General features: G+C 33.0%; 2 protein-coding genes across 2 annotated transcripts; both read left to right on the plus strand.

Annotated features, from left to right (window-relative positions):
• Positions 1-2,148: 2,148 nt before the first annotated feature.
• On the plus strand, positions 2,149-11,782 carry LOC140431221 (uncharacterized). The gene is made up of 2 exons (XM_072519153.1): positions 2,149-2,363; positions 6,842-11,782. Exon 2 carries the CDS (start codon positions 8,857-8,859, stop codon positions 11,767-11,769), a length of 2,913 nt encoding a protein of 970 aa, XP_072375254.1. The 5' UTR covers positions 2,149-2,363; positions 6,842-8,856; the 3' UTR covers positions 11,770-11,782.
• Positions 11,783-12,753: 971 nt separating this feature from the next.
• On the plus strand, positions 12,754-14,115 carry LOC140431222 (uncharacterized). Its single transcript, XM_072519155.1, has one exon. It carries the CDS (start codon positions 12,754-12,756, stop codon positions 14,113-14,115), a length of 1,362 nt encoding a protein of 453 aa, XP_072375256.1.
• Positions 14,116-16,877: the final 2,762 nt, after the last annotated feature.

The raw sequence follows: 16,877 nt of genomic DNA on the forward strand, positions 1-16,877 counted from the left end.
AAACAGATGAGACTGCAAAATTATGCACAGCAGATCTACAAAGACTGGTTCTTCTTGAGCAGTTAAAACTTACGCGCATGCAGATCGAGCGAGAACAACTTTTATTGAACAAGCTACGTCAAAGACTAATCGAAACCCAAGGTCTCGAAAGCGAAGGTCCCGAAATTTCAACTTCTTTATATTTAGACAAAATATATACAATGTTATATATTATGAAATATGATATATTTTTTAAGGTACACACCCTGTATATGTTTATTTGTTTCAACAGTTTTTAAATATAATTTTGAATTTATAACTATAACCCTTCTCCCCATCTCATAACATTTTCAGCGTCATTTTCTAAATTGTATTGCTTTTCCTTGTCATTCATGACATCTTCTTCTTCATCGACAGGAAGTAGATCATTTAAATACTTTGATATATTATGAAGTACACTACAACTAATAATAACAGATGCAATTCTGTCTAGTTTTACTCTAACCATATGTTGCAAAATTGAAAACCTTCTCTTCAGTTAGCCAATGCACCTTTCGATTATGACTCTTTCTTTCATGAAAAGTGTGTTAAACGCAATTTCTTCACGAGTTTCGGGATTTCTGTATGGCGTCATCAGCCAACGTTTGATTCCATAACCAGAATCACCTAATAACATCATATTATTATGCTGCATATTATTCATTTCGACATAAATTGCAGAATTATTTAGTATCCTACTGTCGTGTACTGACCCAGGCCACTGAGCGTCTATGGAAGTAAATTCTTCTTTTGCATTACATGTTGCCTGTACATTTATGCTAAAGTAACGTTTTCTGTTATAGTATTCGTCTCCATGCTCAGATGGTTTCGGAATTCTTATATGTGTACAATCAACAGCACCAAATGCACAAGGAAACTGATACTTAGCACTCCACTCTTGTTGTGCTTCAGCAATGTTATTTAAAGAAAAACGTAACCAAATATGTGATTTTTGAATTATTTTAGTCAAAACAAATTTCACAGTTTTACTCACTGTTGTTCGATGAACACCTTGCCAACTCCAATTTGAAATCCAGGATCACTTAAAAATCGAAGAAATATCTGCATTTTTTGTCTGGGATTTAATGCTCCTCCACTTGTTTCTCCAGTGACTTCAAGGAAATTTTCTACTAACCACTCCACATTAATTTTTGAAAAACGATATAAATTAATATATTCCTCATCCCGACATTCATTTCCTAGAGAATAATATTTTCGACGTCAGATGTTCATAAATTGAGCCATTTTTAAACGTGTTCGATTGAAGTTCTATACAAGACTAATTTTTAAGCTGCACATTACAGTTGTTACTTTAAAATTTCAGTAAATGCTGTATTTTATTCACATCTAAATAAGCTTTTACTACAAAAAGACAGAAAATACTCAAAGCAAACAGAATAAACTTATAAGTTTAAGCTACGACTTAATATTATTCACAAAAATGTTAGCTTTTGCTACGAAAAAGGTACTTTAAGTGCATACTACAATTTTATTCACATTGCCGATTGTGATAAGTCGCTTACTGTTCGTTAATAATTAATTGTGATAGTAACAATTTCTGTATTGTCTATTTATACAGAGTTCCTTCCTCTGGCAATTCACTTGTGCTGTTAGTATTCACTCATAAGCCCCTGTGTCACGTGGAGGCCAACTACCCTTGGCAATATTTTTGCGGAAGAGGTAAAGATATCATATTTCAACATCTAATACCATGTGTTTATCTCCAGGCCTTCATACAGACCCTATCATCACAGGTCAACAAACCAGTGTGAATGAATATTTTATAATGATAATGTTTTTTGTTAGTGACAATAATTTTATCATTTTTTTTTGATGATCGTTTATTTTTACTTTTTTTGTGAGATATTTTTGAGATGAGATAAGTCTTGATTAAAGTATTTCCCTATTGACTATTATTTGAAGTAAATAAATAAAAAATGACTACAATCTGTGTTAAAATTTAAGATTTTTAATGACAGTATGTCATGTTCTTTTATTAATGTTTTTAATGTTTTAAAATTAAGGAATCCGAACCTGTAAAGACATTAGTTATCTGCAATTGACCTTTGATTACCGATTAGAAAAGAGAAGCCTTCATGCAGAGTTAAATTACATTTTAGGATTATACTTAATTTTCATTTCTATTGTAGCAGTTCTATTATTTGTAAAAATAAATTTTTAAAAAGGTGATTTTTGAAACAAATTATTTAATTGGCCCTGCGAACAGGATAGTCAGAGGTGAACAGTTTATCATCGTGTATTTCAATACTTTGCTGACTATAACGTTGAAAACTAGAAGTTACAAGAGATTCCTGCCTACTATCTGACATGAAACTACTATCTGAGTAAGTGCATATTTTATTTGGTTTTTAGGAAAATCTGTATCTCATTTCTATTTTCTTTGGTTACAATTTTTGCTTTTAATATATACACCTTTTTGGAATAACTTTACATGAACAGTGATCTTGAACATTTACTACTTAAATTCAGTCTCATTTCAATTTCTCACAAAAATCCTAATCAGTTAATCAATTCCCAACTAGAAAAGCATCAAAAAATGGCTACTCCAGTTATTACGGATGAACAATTGAAAAGGTTTTGTCAAATTATACCTATTTTTTCGCCTGAACAAAATGATACTTTATCTACGTTTATTATAAGAGTTGATGATATAATTAAACTCTTTGAATCTGGTACTTTTACAATGTGTTCAAATGTACAAGTCCATTTGTTAAATCTCCACATCGGTAGTAGACTAAAAGACACAGCTCATACGTATATCACTTCAAATAATTATCACGAATTTATTCCTGATTCTTTTACTACTTGGAAAAATATTCGTAAAGCCCTTTTAGAACAATTTGGTCAAACAAAATCAGAAGACACATTATTTTAATGAACTACAGAGAGAAAGGCAAAAACCTAACGAACATTATAGAGATTTTCATCTGCGAATTAATACTAAATTTAATATTCTTATGAAGCAAGTACAACTATTATACATAATTGTGCACAGAAAATTGCAACATTAAAAGATATTTACTGTACAGAAGCTTTAAAAACCTTTATTTCAGGTTTACAGTCGCCTTACAGAGAAACTGTATATTATGCCAATCCTCGTACATTACAATGCCTTGAATAATGTGAGCGTTACGCTAACCTCATGACTCGTTCACGAAATATATCGCTGAACCAAAATAACCAGAGACCTTTTAATACATTTAATAATAATAGCAATGGCAACTATAATAATATGTCTAGAGATAAATGTAATACAAATAACTCTAGAAATAACAATAATTCAAATAATTTTCAAAGAAATTTCACTCCTCGACAACCACCATCACAACCACGACGTGATATAATACAACAAGTTAGAAATAATCAACAATGGGAACCAATGTCCATAAGAACTACTTCTATCAGACAAAACGTTCAGCACAATTTTCATAACTTAGAACAAGATCAATTTTTAGAAAATAATTATCCCAGCAATTCATATTCTTATATATACAAGAGGATATAGAATATAGAGAATTTCTTTCTTTGAGAACTCTATTATAAATCCTGAACTTGTGAGTAATTTTCCAAAATATTTTTAATTCCAAGAAAATTTTACAATCAAGTCGGTATTTACAACTTTTCACAGTAATCAAAATATTAAAATTCCCATATTTAAAGAATATAATGTAGAAAATCTGGTAAAGTTCCGAATTTTTAATATTAAAATACCCATATTTAAAGAATATAATGTAGAAAATCTGGTAAAGTTCCGAATTTTTAAATGGCATGATAAATTTGATGCATTAATTGGCTCTAGTGACTTAAAAAAACTAAAAGCACAGATAAGCTACATAAATAAAACAATCAAATTAAATGATAATATTATTGCTTTTCAACTAGGAGACACAAGATGTAACCTAATTCCAGTAAATCAAATAGATGGTTACGCTTATTTACCTGAAACTAAAATACAAGACCATATATTTATTCCACCATCGATACATAAAGTAATAAATGGTCACATAGAAATACCAAATCTAATTCTAAAGGCACCTCTTAATAAGCCCTTATATGTACAAAATCTAAATAATTTTGATGTGAAACAATATATAAAGGATGGAACAAAAAAAGATTTCGATGAAAATATAATACGCACTAATCATCTGAACAAAGAAGAAAAAGAAAAAAATATTAGACTTTGTAAAAGATACTCTTATCTATTTCATGACAATAAAGAATACTTGTCAGCAACGACACAAACTAAACATTTTATAAGAACTTTAGATGAAGATCCTGTATATACTAAAAGTTTTAGACATCCTCAAATGATGTAACAGAAAATAAAAAACAGCGTTTACAGTCCCTCAAGGTCATTATGAATATCTTCGAATGCTATTTGGACTTAAAAATGCTCCAAGTACATTTCAACGTTTAATGAATGAAGTTTTAGCTCCTCATACCCATACAAGATGCTTTGTCTACATGGACGATATCATAGTTTTTTCTAAAAGCTTACATGATCACCTTATTGATCTAAGATTAATCTTTGACTCTCTTGCTAAAGCAAACTTAAAAATACAGGTAGACAAAAGTGAATTTCTAACAAAAAAGGTAGAATTTTTAGGACACATAGTTAAACCTCAGGGAATCACTCCAAATCCATCAAAGATTGAAGGAATTAAAAAATACCCTATTCCTAGAACGGTTAAGGAGATCAAATCTTTCCTCGGCTTAATAGGTTATTATAGACGTTTCATTCCGGATTTTGCGAAAATAACATTTCCATTAAACAGGTGCACTACAAAAAAATGAAAAGATTGACATCGAACTTTCTGAATACAAAGAGGCATTTGAAAAATGCAAAGAACTAATTATTAATTCTCCCATTTTAAATTATCCTGATTTCTCTTTACCTTTTACGTTAACTACTGACGCATCTGATATAGCTTTAGGTTCTGTCCTGTCACAAAAGAATAAACCAATAGCCTTCTTGTCCAGAACGCTGAACACAGCAGAACGAAACTATTCAGTAATAGAAAACGAATTATTGTCTATTATAGATTCAGTTAAACATTTTAGACCTTATTTATATGGCAGACATTTTACAGTATTAACAGATCATAATCCCCTCGTATGGCTAACGAAACTAAAAACTCCTAATAGTCGCCTAATACGTTGGAAAATTAAATTAGACGAATATCAGTTCGATATTAAACATTTAAAAGGTTCCAGTAACTCTGTAGCTGATGCACTATCACGAATAGAAATAAATATTCATGAAGATGATCCTAATGAAAATGACGAAACAAGTTCAATGGTCCCTATGATTACTGATTTACAAGAACATAACGTAGTAGAAAATGAAGGACTAGAAGAGTCTCAAAATTCTTCCGATAATCCTGATAAATTATTATCGAAATTTCTTAAATTCAGATCCACACAACCTTCAAATTGCGAGACGATTCATTCTTAAGAAGAAAACATTTCTGCAGGACTCCCTATTTCTGAAAAACCCGTAAATCTATTCAAAAATCAAATAATAATAAACATTACACAAACACTTCGTTATGAATTTCTCAAACGATTCAAGAAAGACATACACTTAATTTATTTAGAAAAAGATAATATAGAAAATCAAATAATTAATCACCTTATAGAAATAATTGATCCCAATAAAACATATGGTCTATTTTTAACACAAAGGAGAATTTTAAAACCTATTATGGAAAAACTCTTACATGAGAACTTTATCTATACAAATATTGTTCTTTGTCTAACAAAATTACTTTACATTGAAGAAGAAAACGAACAAACAAACTATATAAAAAATTACCATCACCTAAATCATAATGGAATAAATGAAACCTATTCACACTTAAAGAAATCCATATATTTTCCAAACATAAAAGATTCGATTACAAAATATATAAATTCTTGTGACATATGTTTAAAAGCCAAATATGAAAGACAACCATATACAATACCATTTAAAGGCCCTATGTTACCTACCAAACCTCTACATACTTTACACATAGACGTATTTCATATTAAAGCAAATCAGTTTTTAACTATAATAGATCCGTTTTCTAAATACGCACAAGCATATTTAATAGAAGATCAAACAGCAATAACAATTTTGAATAAATTACGACATTTCTTCTCACATCATAATTTTCCAAAGAGAATAGTAGTGGACAGTGCAACTAACTTTGGTGCAAACCTAATTACTGAATATTTAAACTTATATAAAATAGAAAAGCATGTTACCACAACTGCAAATTCTACAAGCAATTCACCTATCGAAAGACTACATTCTACACTACTGGAAAAATTACGAGTTTTGCAAATCCAAAATCCCAATGAAAGGATTAAAAATTTAATGGTTACCACAATCACTATCTATAATCAAAGTATTCATTCCTCAACTAACTTTACACCTTTTACCCTTTTGTACGGCCCTTACGAAGATGAGGTCCTCTTCGATAATGACCTAACAATATACGAAAATTACAATGAAAATAGAAAAAACGAAATACAACCATTTATACAACACGTATATAAAAATACTAAAGAAAAAATGACCCAAAATATAACTAAAGCAAATCGAAACAGAGAGGAGCAAATTTCCGAAGTTAATCCAGAAACTACAGTATATAGAAATAAGAAACAAATCAACAAAAATATACCTTATGAAAGTATTAAAATTCTTGAACAAAATGAAACCCAAATTTTTTCCTAACTCCTGCGAATAGAAAAATAACTGCGGATGCTAAGAACATAAAACGGATCAGAAAATAGTACATTTTCCTTTTATTTTCAGGTTACTTCTGCTTACTTCTCTACTCTACACCATCCAAGCTCAAGCTCAATGTTTTAACCACCCAAATGGATTTTTTCAAGAAGAAACCGGAATACAAACAGAAATAATTCAAAAACATAGATTTTTACTTTCTCTCAACTTAACACGTATCGAAAACCTAATAAAAAAGTTAAAAGTTAAAATTGACCACCCTGTATTACAAACGCAATATTCTAATTATTTAAAGGATATTATAGATCAATTTGCTATTCTTAACCACAATAGAAAAAGACGTGGATTAATTAATGGACTTGGATCTGTGATTAAATTCATAACCGGCAATCCTGATAACGATGACTTAAATAACTTTTATTCTCTATAAAATGATGTTAGAGAATTCGTTGGAGAATTAAATAACGTAACTCTGAATGAAATGCACAAATTTATTTAGATGTTAACAGTTATAAAACTATACTAACTTAAGAAATACAAACTATATCCTAAAAACCTCTCATAGTTCTTGATCATATCATAAACACCTCGAGATTCTCAGCGTGGGTGTTAATCATCTTCTAAGTAGTCTGAATATTGAGATAAAACACACACACACACACACACACAGTGGCGTGCTCGCCATAACACCTCCCTCCTGAAGACCGAAGCTGGGGTGTCTAAGAAGGGCTTCTTTTGCAGCTTCGAAGTTTTAACTTGTAGTGAAGAGCCTCTCTAGACATACTCCGTACAGGGCAGGTAGGGCCACATGGAACAAAAGAAAACCAACCGGCAATAACTTTTCTACTTTTGTTGTTATGAGAAAGTTGTAGATGAAGTGTACCACAAGGTAATCGAATTATATGTTGCAGTTATTATTGATTAAAATTCCTTTATAATATGTGTTGGAGAACAATAATCTCCAACCAAATAATTCTATTTCAAAACAAATAAAAATATTTCCGCCGCATCGTTTACCTAAATAAATTCCTTGCCTGCATTGACTTATTTCTTAGAATGTTAATCTCCGCCCATATTGACCTTAAACCGGTAGATCCTTCAAAAGGATAGACAATTATTTCGGATGGGCTAGGGGAAGACAGTGAATTAGCGATCGCCGTAGAGGTTAGACCTATTTTTCAAGTTTCGGAGAGTTTTTCTCCACGTTCGCAACTGCAAGTTACGCAATATATCGGGAACCCTTAATGTGAAGTGTTATGGTGTTTTCGTTCGTAAACTGTAATTTTCTAATTAGGTTCATTACGATTAGTTATTCACTCGCAGTTTATAAGTTTCTATTTCTTGTCCTTTTTCAATTACAGTTCTAGCTAAACAAGTTATTGTTTTATTTCGTCATATCAATCTATTCAACAGGCCAGACTAAATCACATTTAAGAGTCCATTTAAGTTTCTATTACTGAGTATTCGAAGGCTAGCGGACCAATTGGACCTACAGCAAGTACAAACCGCTGAAAGAGACACTGTTAGCAAACAAGACTCTTCGTGAAGGGATGTTGAAAACCGGCATCCCTCCATTTGGTCCTTCGAGCCGGATTTTGATTTTACTAGCCGACTTTCTGGCCTAAAAACATTCAATTTATATAATTCTGTGCTTTCAAAAAGACAGTAAAAGTTTCGTGTGTTTCGGATATTCTCGTCGATAGACAACAATTCCTAGAGACATAGTGAGTGCGTTGTTTATTCTACGGACAAATAAACATTATATAAACAAAACAAAACTAGTGATTATTTCCAGAAATGCGCTTCCAGGACTAGCTGATGCCAGAGAGGGATAGGCAGCCCACACTCAAGTACTAAGAACCCAGGGGTGACGTACAATCAAACTTTTTTATATAAATTCAAAAATCTATTTTAGTGCAAATTAGTGTTCTTATAAAGTAACATTGTTAAAGAACTATTTAGGGTTAAATTTTTAGTTTAGCTTATTGCATTCTTGTTAAAATTCAAAATTAATAATTCAGAATTAATTAATTCAAAAATAAATAATAATTTCATTTAAAAATAAATAAATTAAAGTTATTATAATGAGCAATAAAGGTTTAAATAAATTAACAAAAAAGAAGCATTCTATACTAGATTCTGTTGGTGGAATTCAAGCGTGGCTAGAAATAAACCACGACTCGGAAAAAGATGTTTTCTCATTCAAAACACGAGAAGATAGGTTAAAAGACCTTTTCTCTGACTTCAACAGCGTACAGGATGAAATTGAATTCCTGGACGATTCTCAAGAGTCTGATCGTGCTTTGTTTGAAGAAAATTATTTTGCGACGCTTTCAAAAATTCAAAATTCGATAAAATTGGAAATTACCAATACAGGGAGCGCTAATAAACAAATGGCCGTAAAACTCCCGGAAATCAGTATAAACAAATTTTCTGGACAAGTAAGTGATTTTGAAAGCTTCTATGAACTATTCGACACACTGATAATAAAAAATCAGTCCCTTTCTGATATCCAAAGATTTCTTTACTTAAAAAGTTACCTACAAGGTGATTCTCTAAAATTGGTGGATTCTTTGAAAGTCACCAATGAAAATTTTTCAATTGCTTTGGATATTCTAAAAAACCGCTATCAAAATAAGGTCACAATCATAAATTCTTATTTAACAGAAATTCTAGACATTCCTACACTGAGAAACAGCTCACCGCAAATTCTCAGAAATTTTCTAACAACTGTAACAAAAAATATGCAACTGCTAAAAAATTTGCAATTTTCAAGTTCAGAGCTCATTGATATAATTTTAGTTTTTCTGCTACAAAGCAAATTAGACTTTTCAACAAGGAGACTTTTTGAAACTGAGCGAAATCATACAGATATAACAAATTTAGATGCTTTTCTTAAATTTTTGGAAAAAAGGTGCATTGTTCTGGAAAGTCTAGAAAATACAAATCCTAGGCAAACCAAAACCGTAAAAGTTTCACATCATGCATACAGTAATAACACATCAGAGGATTCAAATAAAAATAATATTTCAAATAATTTAGTTTCTGACTTTTATTGTATCTACTGCAAAAAACAAGGACATAAAATTTATAAATGTCAATTTTTCAAAAACATTCAGCATGATGACAAAATAAAATTCGTAAATTCAAAAGGTCTCTGCGTTAACTGCCTAGGTAGGCATAATTCTAAAAACTGCTCCTCAAAACATGGGTGCACCATATGTAAAAAGCGCCATAACACTGTTCTTCACATTTCGGGTAAAAATTATACTTTTTCTACGACTCATAACAATGAAAGTCCGTCAACTTCTACAAATTCAAACAATTACGAACGCGAGCATTCGTCTAATTCAAATTTTCAAGGTCCTTCGGTTCAAGGGCAAGAACCTCTTACAAATTCTTTTTCTGCTTTGTCCGTAAAAAATTCAAACATACTTCTCGCTACGGCCAAAGTCACCATTTTCGACAAAAACGGGAGCCCTTTAACGGCCCGATTGTTACTCGATACAGGAAGTCAGAATTGCTTTTGTACCCGGTGTCTCGCTGATAGGCTGGGTTATAGGCCGTATGACATCTCTCTAAATATCTCTGGCATAGGCCAAAATAATTCGGTTTCAAAAAAGACGGTCAACATAAAAATGCATTCTAACTACAATAAAAAGTCTTTTAAAATTTCATGTGCTATCTTAGAAAATATTACTTGCAATCTTCCACAGTTCCGCATTCTTACAAAAAAGTTACCAATTCCAGGGGACCTTTTTCTCGCTGATGATTCCTTTCACAAACCTAGTCAAATAGACATCTTGGTTGGGTCAGATTTGTACTACGACCTAATTCTTCCGGAAATAATTCCTCTTGGCCCCGGGCTTCCAATCTTGCAGGCTTCGCATCTGGGGTACCTAATTGCCGGCGTGATAGCTCCTCACTTGACGGCACCCACAGTAGCAAACAATGTTTCTGGAGAGGTTGCTCTACTTTCTACGTGTAGCACGGATGAGCTGCTCACAAAATTTTGGAACATGGAAGAACTTTCTCAAAAACCTATTCTGTCGGAAGCTAACGAGCTGGCCGAACAAATATTCCAAACTACAACAAAGATCCTTGAAAATGGACGCTTTGATGTAGATATTCCATTAAAAAGTGCACAAGAACACCAATTACTGGGTGATTCATTTTCCATAGCCAAACGGCGTTTTCTCTCGCTCGAAAATAAATTCCAAAAAGATAAAAAATTATTTTTCGAGTACAAAAACTTCATTGACACATATATTTCTTCGGGGCATGCTGAATATGTACCGCTTTCGTTCGTGAATGAAAATTCGGACAAAAAATATTTTATTCCACATTTGTGTGTCATCAACGAACAAAATAAAAGTTCAACTTTGCGTGTCGTCATGGATGCTAGTTGTAAAACCTCTACAGGAAAAAGTCTAAACGATATTTCATTAAAAGGGTATCAGTTGCAACCTGATCTATTCGATATTCTGGTTCGTTTCAGGCAATACAAATTCATATTCTCCTGTGATATTCAAAAAATGTTTCGACAGACGTGGATCAACAAAGATCAACGTTTTCTACAAAATATTCTGTGGAGGGACGATACCCACGATTCTATAAAATGTATTCAACTAAATACTGTTACATACGGGACGAACAGCGCCCCATTTCTTGCAACGAGAGTCTTGCAAGAGATTTCAAATAAAAATAAAATTCAATTCCCATTGGCCTCACACTTTCTCGAAACCCAATTCTATGTAGATGATGGTTTATGTGGGTCAAATAATATTGAAGAATTGCTCGAAATACTTCAGCAATTAAATTCTGTTCTAAACTGCCATGGTTTTACATTACATAAATTTCATTCAAATTCATCCATATTCCTACAAAAAATCAATCCAAAACATTCAAAAAATACTACTCAGGAATATGACCTAAATTTCGATTCTACTTCCAGCAAAGTTCTAGGCCTAAAATGGAACCCTAGGAAGACCAAATAACAATTTCCGTCCCCGAAAATAATTTCTGCCCACCAGTAACAAAAAGAAAAATCCTGTCTGCATTAGCACAATGTTTCGACCCTCTGGGACTCATCAATCCATTCATTGTTAAGGGCAAAATGCCCTTGCAGAAACTCTATCTGCAAAAAATTCACTGGGACACAGAAATTTCGGACAAAAATACTCTAAGATTGGAACAAGTTTCTACAGGACTTGTCACAATTAAAAAATTTAAAAATTCCTCGTTTCTACTTTTCTGAAAAAGTAATTCTAAAGGTTGAGCTTCATGGATTTTCAGACAGCAGCTTGGCAGCTAATGGCGCATGCGTATACCTGAGAACTTTCTATGCCGATGAGACCATATCCTGTGCATTAGTTTCTTCCAAATCAAGGATAACTCCGTTAAAGACGGTAACACTTCCTAGGCTTGAGCTGTGCGCGATGGTTCTCCTTTCAAAACTTGTTTCAAAAATAATTTCTATCTTTGAAAATCAACCTGTAAAATTTCATTTAGTCACCCTCTGGTCAGACTCCCAGGTAGCGCTGTCGTGGTGTAAAAGTCACCCAAGTCGGTGGTCGGTTTTCGTGGCTCACCGGGTAGCACTTGTCCAAGAGTTGTTTCAAAACTTTAGATGGCTTCACATAAAGTCTGCACAAAATGCCGCAGACCTTCTTTCTCGAGGAATGTCTGGTTCTGAATTTCTCAATAGCGATTTCATGTGGCAAGGCCCTAAATGCTTACGAGATAAAAATTTCAATGTTTCCAATCTAGCAAATGACAAAGTGCTCGAAAACCTGCCCGAGAAACGAAAAATAAGCCTCGTGGTAAATTCTAACGTAGAAAACTTCTGGATGAGAATTTTTTCACGTTTATCAAATATTTCACGCTTAAAACGTACTGTAGCGTACGTATTTCGGTTTATTTCTAATTGTAAAAAACAAAAAATTTCTGAACCCCTTTCTGTGGAGGAGTTAAATTATTCTATGGATTTCATCATCAAACAAATTCAAGGTGATGCATTCTCAAAAGAAATTTCGGAGCTTAAAAATAACAAATTTATTTCAAATAAAAACATTGTTTCACTAAAACCATTTGTAGATTCTTCTAGTTTTCTCAGAGTTGGAGGCAGACTTACAAACTGTCCCGACATAGACTATTTGCAAAAACATCCGATACTACTTCCATCCAAAAATTATACCGTCAATCTTATCATTAAAAATGAGCATATCAGATTGGGACATGCTGGTGCTCAAACAGTTCTCTCAAACCTTCGGTTGAAATTCTGGCCTCTCAATGGTCTAAAGGAAGCAAAACGAATTATTCGCAACTGCACCACATGTTTCCGATTTTCGTGCACTCCTGCACAACAGCTAATGGGTAACTTACCTGAAGATAGGTTGTCCATTACAACAAGACCTTTTCAAAAAATAGGTGTAGATTATGGTGGACCCTTTCTGTTAAAATCTTCTTCACTCCGAAAAGCGCCAAAAGTCAAGGCATACATAGCCATTTTCGTGTGCATGGTGACCAAAGCTGTGCACATTGAGGTTGTTTCTGATCTAACAACTTCTTCCTTTCTATTAACACTCAAAAGGTTTATCTTCCGACGTAGTAACCCAACCGTCATTTACAGTGACAATGCCACATGTCTTTCTGGTGCAAGAAACCAACTCTACGACTTATACAAATTCTTTAAAAATAAGTCAAATTCTCAAACCATTGGGGAATATCTGTCTGAAAATCAAATTTCATGGAAGTTTATTCCCCCTAGATCTCCTCATTGGGCTGGGATCTGGGAAGCTTTAATAAAAAGCGTTAAATATCATATGCGTAGACTAATAGGCTCTTCCTCTTTCACTTTAGAACAGTTTTATACTGTCATGGTTCAAATTGAAGCTGTGATGAATTCAAGGCCTATCTGTGCCATGTCCAGCGACCCTTCTGATTACACTTTTCTCAGTCCTGGGCACTTTATAATAGGCTCCAGCCTGACTGCGCATCCTGAGCAAAACTTAGAAAAAATCCCGGAAAATAAACTATCCGTGTTTCAACAAATTGCAAAAGTACAACAAAGTTTCTGGAAAAAGTGGTCTGTTGACTACTTAAACCGCTTACAAAACTCTCCAAAATGGTCCCGACCAAGGGATAACATAAAAGTCAATGACTTAGTCCTTCTGAGAGAGGACGATGTACCTCCTCTAAAATGGCCTCTAGCACGGGTAGTTGATACAATGCCCGGTCAAGATGGCAAAGTCAGAGTGGTCAAGTTAAAGACCATCAATGGTCAATTTACAAGGGCAATTTCTAAAATTTCGGTTCTCCCTAGGCAAGATAAAGAAGAGTAGGTTAGACCACAAGGCTCTAACGCCGGGGGGAATGTTGGAGAACAATAATCTCCAACCAAATAATTCTATTTCAAAACAAATAAAAATATTTCCGCCGCATCGTTTACCTAAATAAATTCCTTGCCTGCATTGACTTATTTCTTAGAATGTTAATCTCCGCCCATATTGACCTTAAACCGGTAGATCCTTCAAAATGGATAGACAATTATTTCGGATGGGCTAGGGGAAGACAGTGAATTAGCGATCGCCGTAGAGGTTAGACCTATTTTTCAAGTTTCGGAGAGTTTTTCTCCACGTTCGCAATTGCAAGTTACGCAATATATCGGGAACCCTTAATGTGAAGTGTTATGGTGTTTTCGTTCGTAAACTGTAATTTTCTAATTAGGTTCATTACGATTAGTTATTCACTCGCAGTTTATAAGTTTCTATTTCTTGTCCTTTTTCAATTACAGTTCTAGCTAAACAAGTTATTGTTTTATTTCATCATATCAATCTATTCAACAGGCCAGACTAAATCACATTTAAGAGTCCATTTAAGTTTCTATTACTGAGTATTCGAAGGCTAGCGGACCAATTGGACTTACAGCAAGTACAAACCGCTGAAAGAGACACTGTTAGCAAACAAGACTCTTCGTGAAGGGATGTTGAAAACCGGCATCCCTCCAATATGGATAATTAAAGCTCATATCTACTACTTGATGTGTTACACTTCAACTTCGTTTAGTTAATCGCATCATAAAATGGTTCTACATTATTAAAATGAAATTTTCGAATAACCTCGTTGTCTAATATAATTTTTAGAGTTTTATTGGTAGAATTTTCATTGACTTGAAGAAGAAAAATATCGTTTTAATTTTCGGCTGTAAGAAAACTCGGGAAACGGGACTTACAACGAAAAGTAACTCGGTAGAAGTGACCCACATATAAACACCGATAAGGGTCGGAGATTCGACGGGTTGACTGGTCGACGACTCTTTTCGCGGTGTAGGACGGGGAAGGAGATAACCAGCGAAATAACAAGAAAAGTCCAAGGAAAATATTGTAAGAATGGACAGCGACGAATACTCTACAGATGAAGGAAGAAAAAGAAAAGGAGAAAATATAGATTTTTTTGTAAACAGCAAAAAACACCAAGAACTCCTACAAAACGCCAAACAACTGAATCTGAGAAATTAGACCAGTTATTAATAATGATGAAAGAAATGAACACAACTCAAAAAGATATGAAGCAAGAATAGAAAGAAATAAAAACTGAAATAAGAGAAATTAAAGACCAACAAAATAAAACAAACGAAGCTCTACTAAAACTGACAGTAGAAAACGAACGAATTCAAAAAAGAAAATCAGGATATAAGAAAAGAGAATTCAGAAATAAGGAGAGAGTTACAAGAAATGAAAAAAGCAGTCCAAATAATCGAAAAAAATAAAAGAAAAAACAACATTGTAATGAATGGTCTAAAAATGGATACAAATGAACCAAGCAGCCTAAAAGAAAGAATAAAAGGACTTTTTAATATCTTCAAATTGATATTACACCTACAACAGTAAAAAAACTGTTCAAGAACAACATATGGTCCTGTATTTAATACCGATTTTGGTGTATTTGGAAGTCTCCAACTTTATACTTTACTTCCAAATTACTCGTTTTTAAGTTATCAAAACGGTTCTTTTGCTTTTTCCTTTGATCGCATTGTTTTTCCCTTATATTTTCTAACTGATTATTATACGAAATTTCATCAAATTCTCTATCATTTTTATAAGGAAATACTACACTATAGGGTGTAGTGGATGTTGAATGATGTTTACTAGAATTATATGAGTGTATAGCGACTAAAAGTGCATCTTCTAAGTCGCACTGGTTATGTTCTAAAAGATAACTTCGCAAAGTATCTGTTATGGTAGCATGAAAACGCTCAATTATTATACCGTTAGAGGCATGGTACTCAGACGAAGTAAGGTGCCATTCAATATTCAATGAATTAATAAAACTTTCCACCTTTTTATTATTAAATTCACCCCCGTGATCTGACATAATCATCTTAGGAAGGCCGAAAAGCGAAAATTAATTTTTTAATTTACTAATTATTGTTTCTGGGTTTTTATCAGTTCAAATATACGCTTGTGCAAATTTTGTTAGATTATCTATAACGGTGAGCATTTTTTGTTTATCAAAAAAGAACAGGTCTACAGATAAAGCCTCAAATGGTTTCTCCGGAGAAGGCCTTACATTTAAACCTTGAGTACGATTCCTACGATCAAATTTTGAGAGTTGCCAAGTAGGGTATAAAGTAATAAATTCGGTTATTTCTCTATACATATTTTTCCATTTATAAAGTTGTCAAATTTTGTCTGCAGTTTCATTAATTCCTTTGTGATAATTACCCGGGTCGTTGTGATATTCGAAAATTATCCTTTGTCTATTCCTGTGTACAGAAAAACAAAAAGTCTAACGCAGCAGTATATTATAGCATATATTATAGGGGTCGTTCAGGACTTTTTCACTGTATATTGGAAGTATATCGGTTTAAGTAAGCTCTGATAGTTTGGCAACTATGCGATTAAGCCGTATATTTTCAGCGTATATTCTAAACGGTTCATACGGACTCCTTAGTCCTTATTTTTGTCATCATTCATACGCATTACAGTATGTAATAGATGTGTCTACTACCAAATACCTGTTTTTGGTAGGTACGTGCTTTTCTAAAAATAGCTTTATAGATACAAAAGGATTTCGTTACCAAGTTGGATGTTTTTTTCATATG

The sequence above is a fragment of the Diabrotica undecimpunctata genome, unplaced genomic scaffold (genome assembly GCF_040954645.1).
Source record: "Diabrotica undecimpunctata isolate CICGRU unplaced genomic scaffold, icDiaUnde3 ctg00000595.1, whole genome shotgun sequence".
In the NCBI taxonomy this organism is placed as follows: domain Eukaryota; kingdom Metazoa; phylum Arthropoda; class Insecta; order Coleoptera; family Chrysomelidae; genus Diabrotica; species Diabrotica undecimpunctata.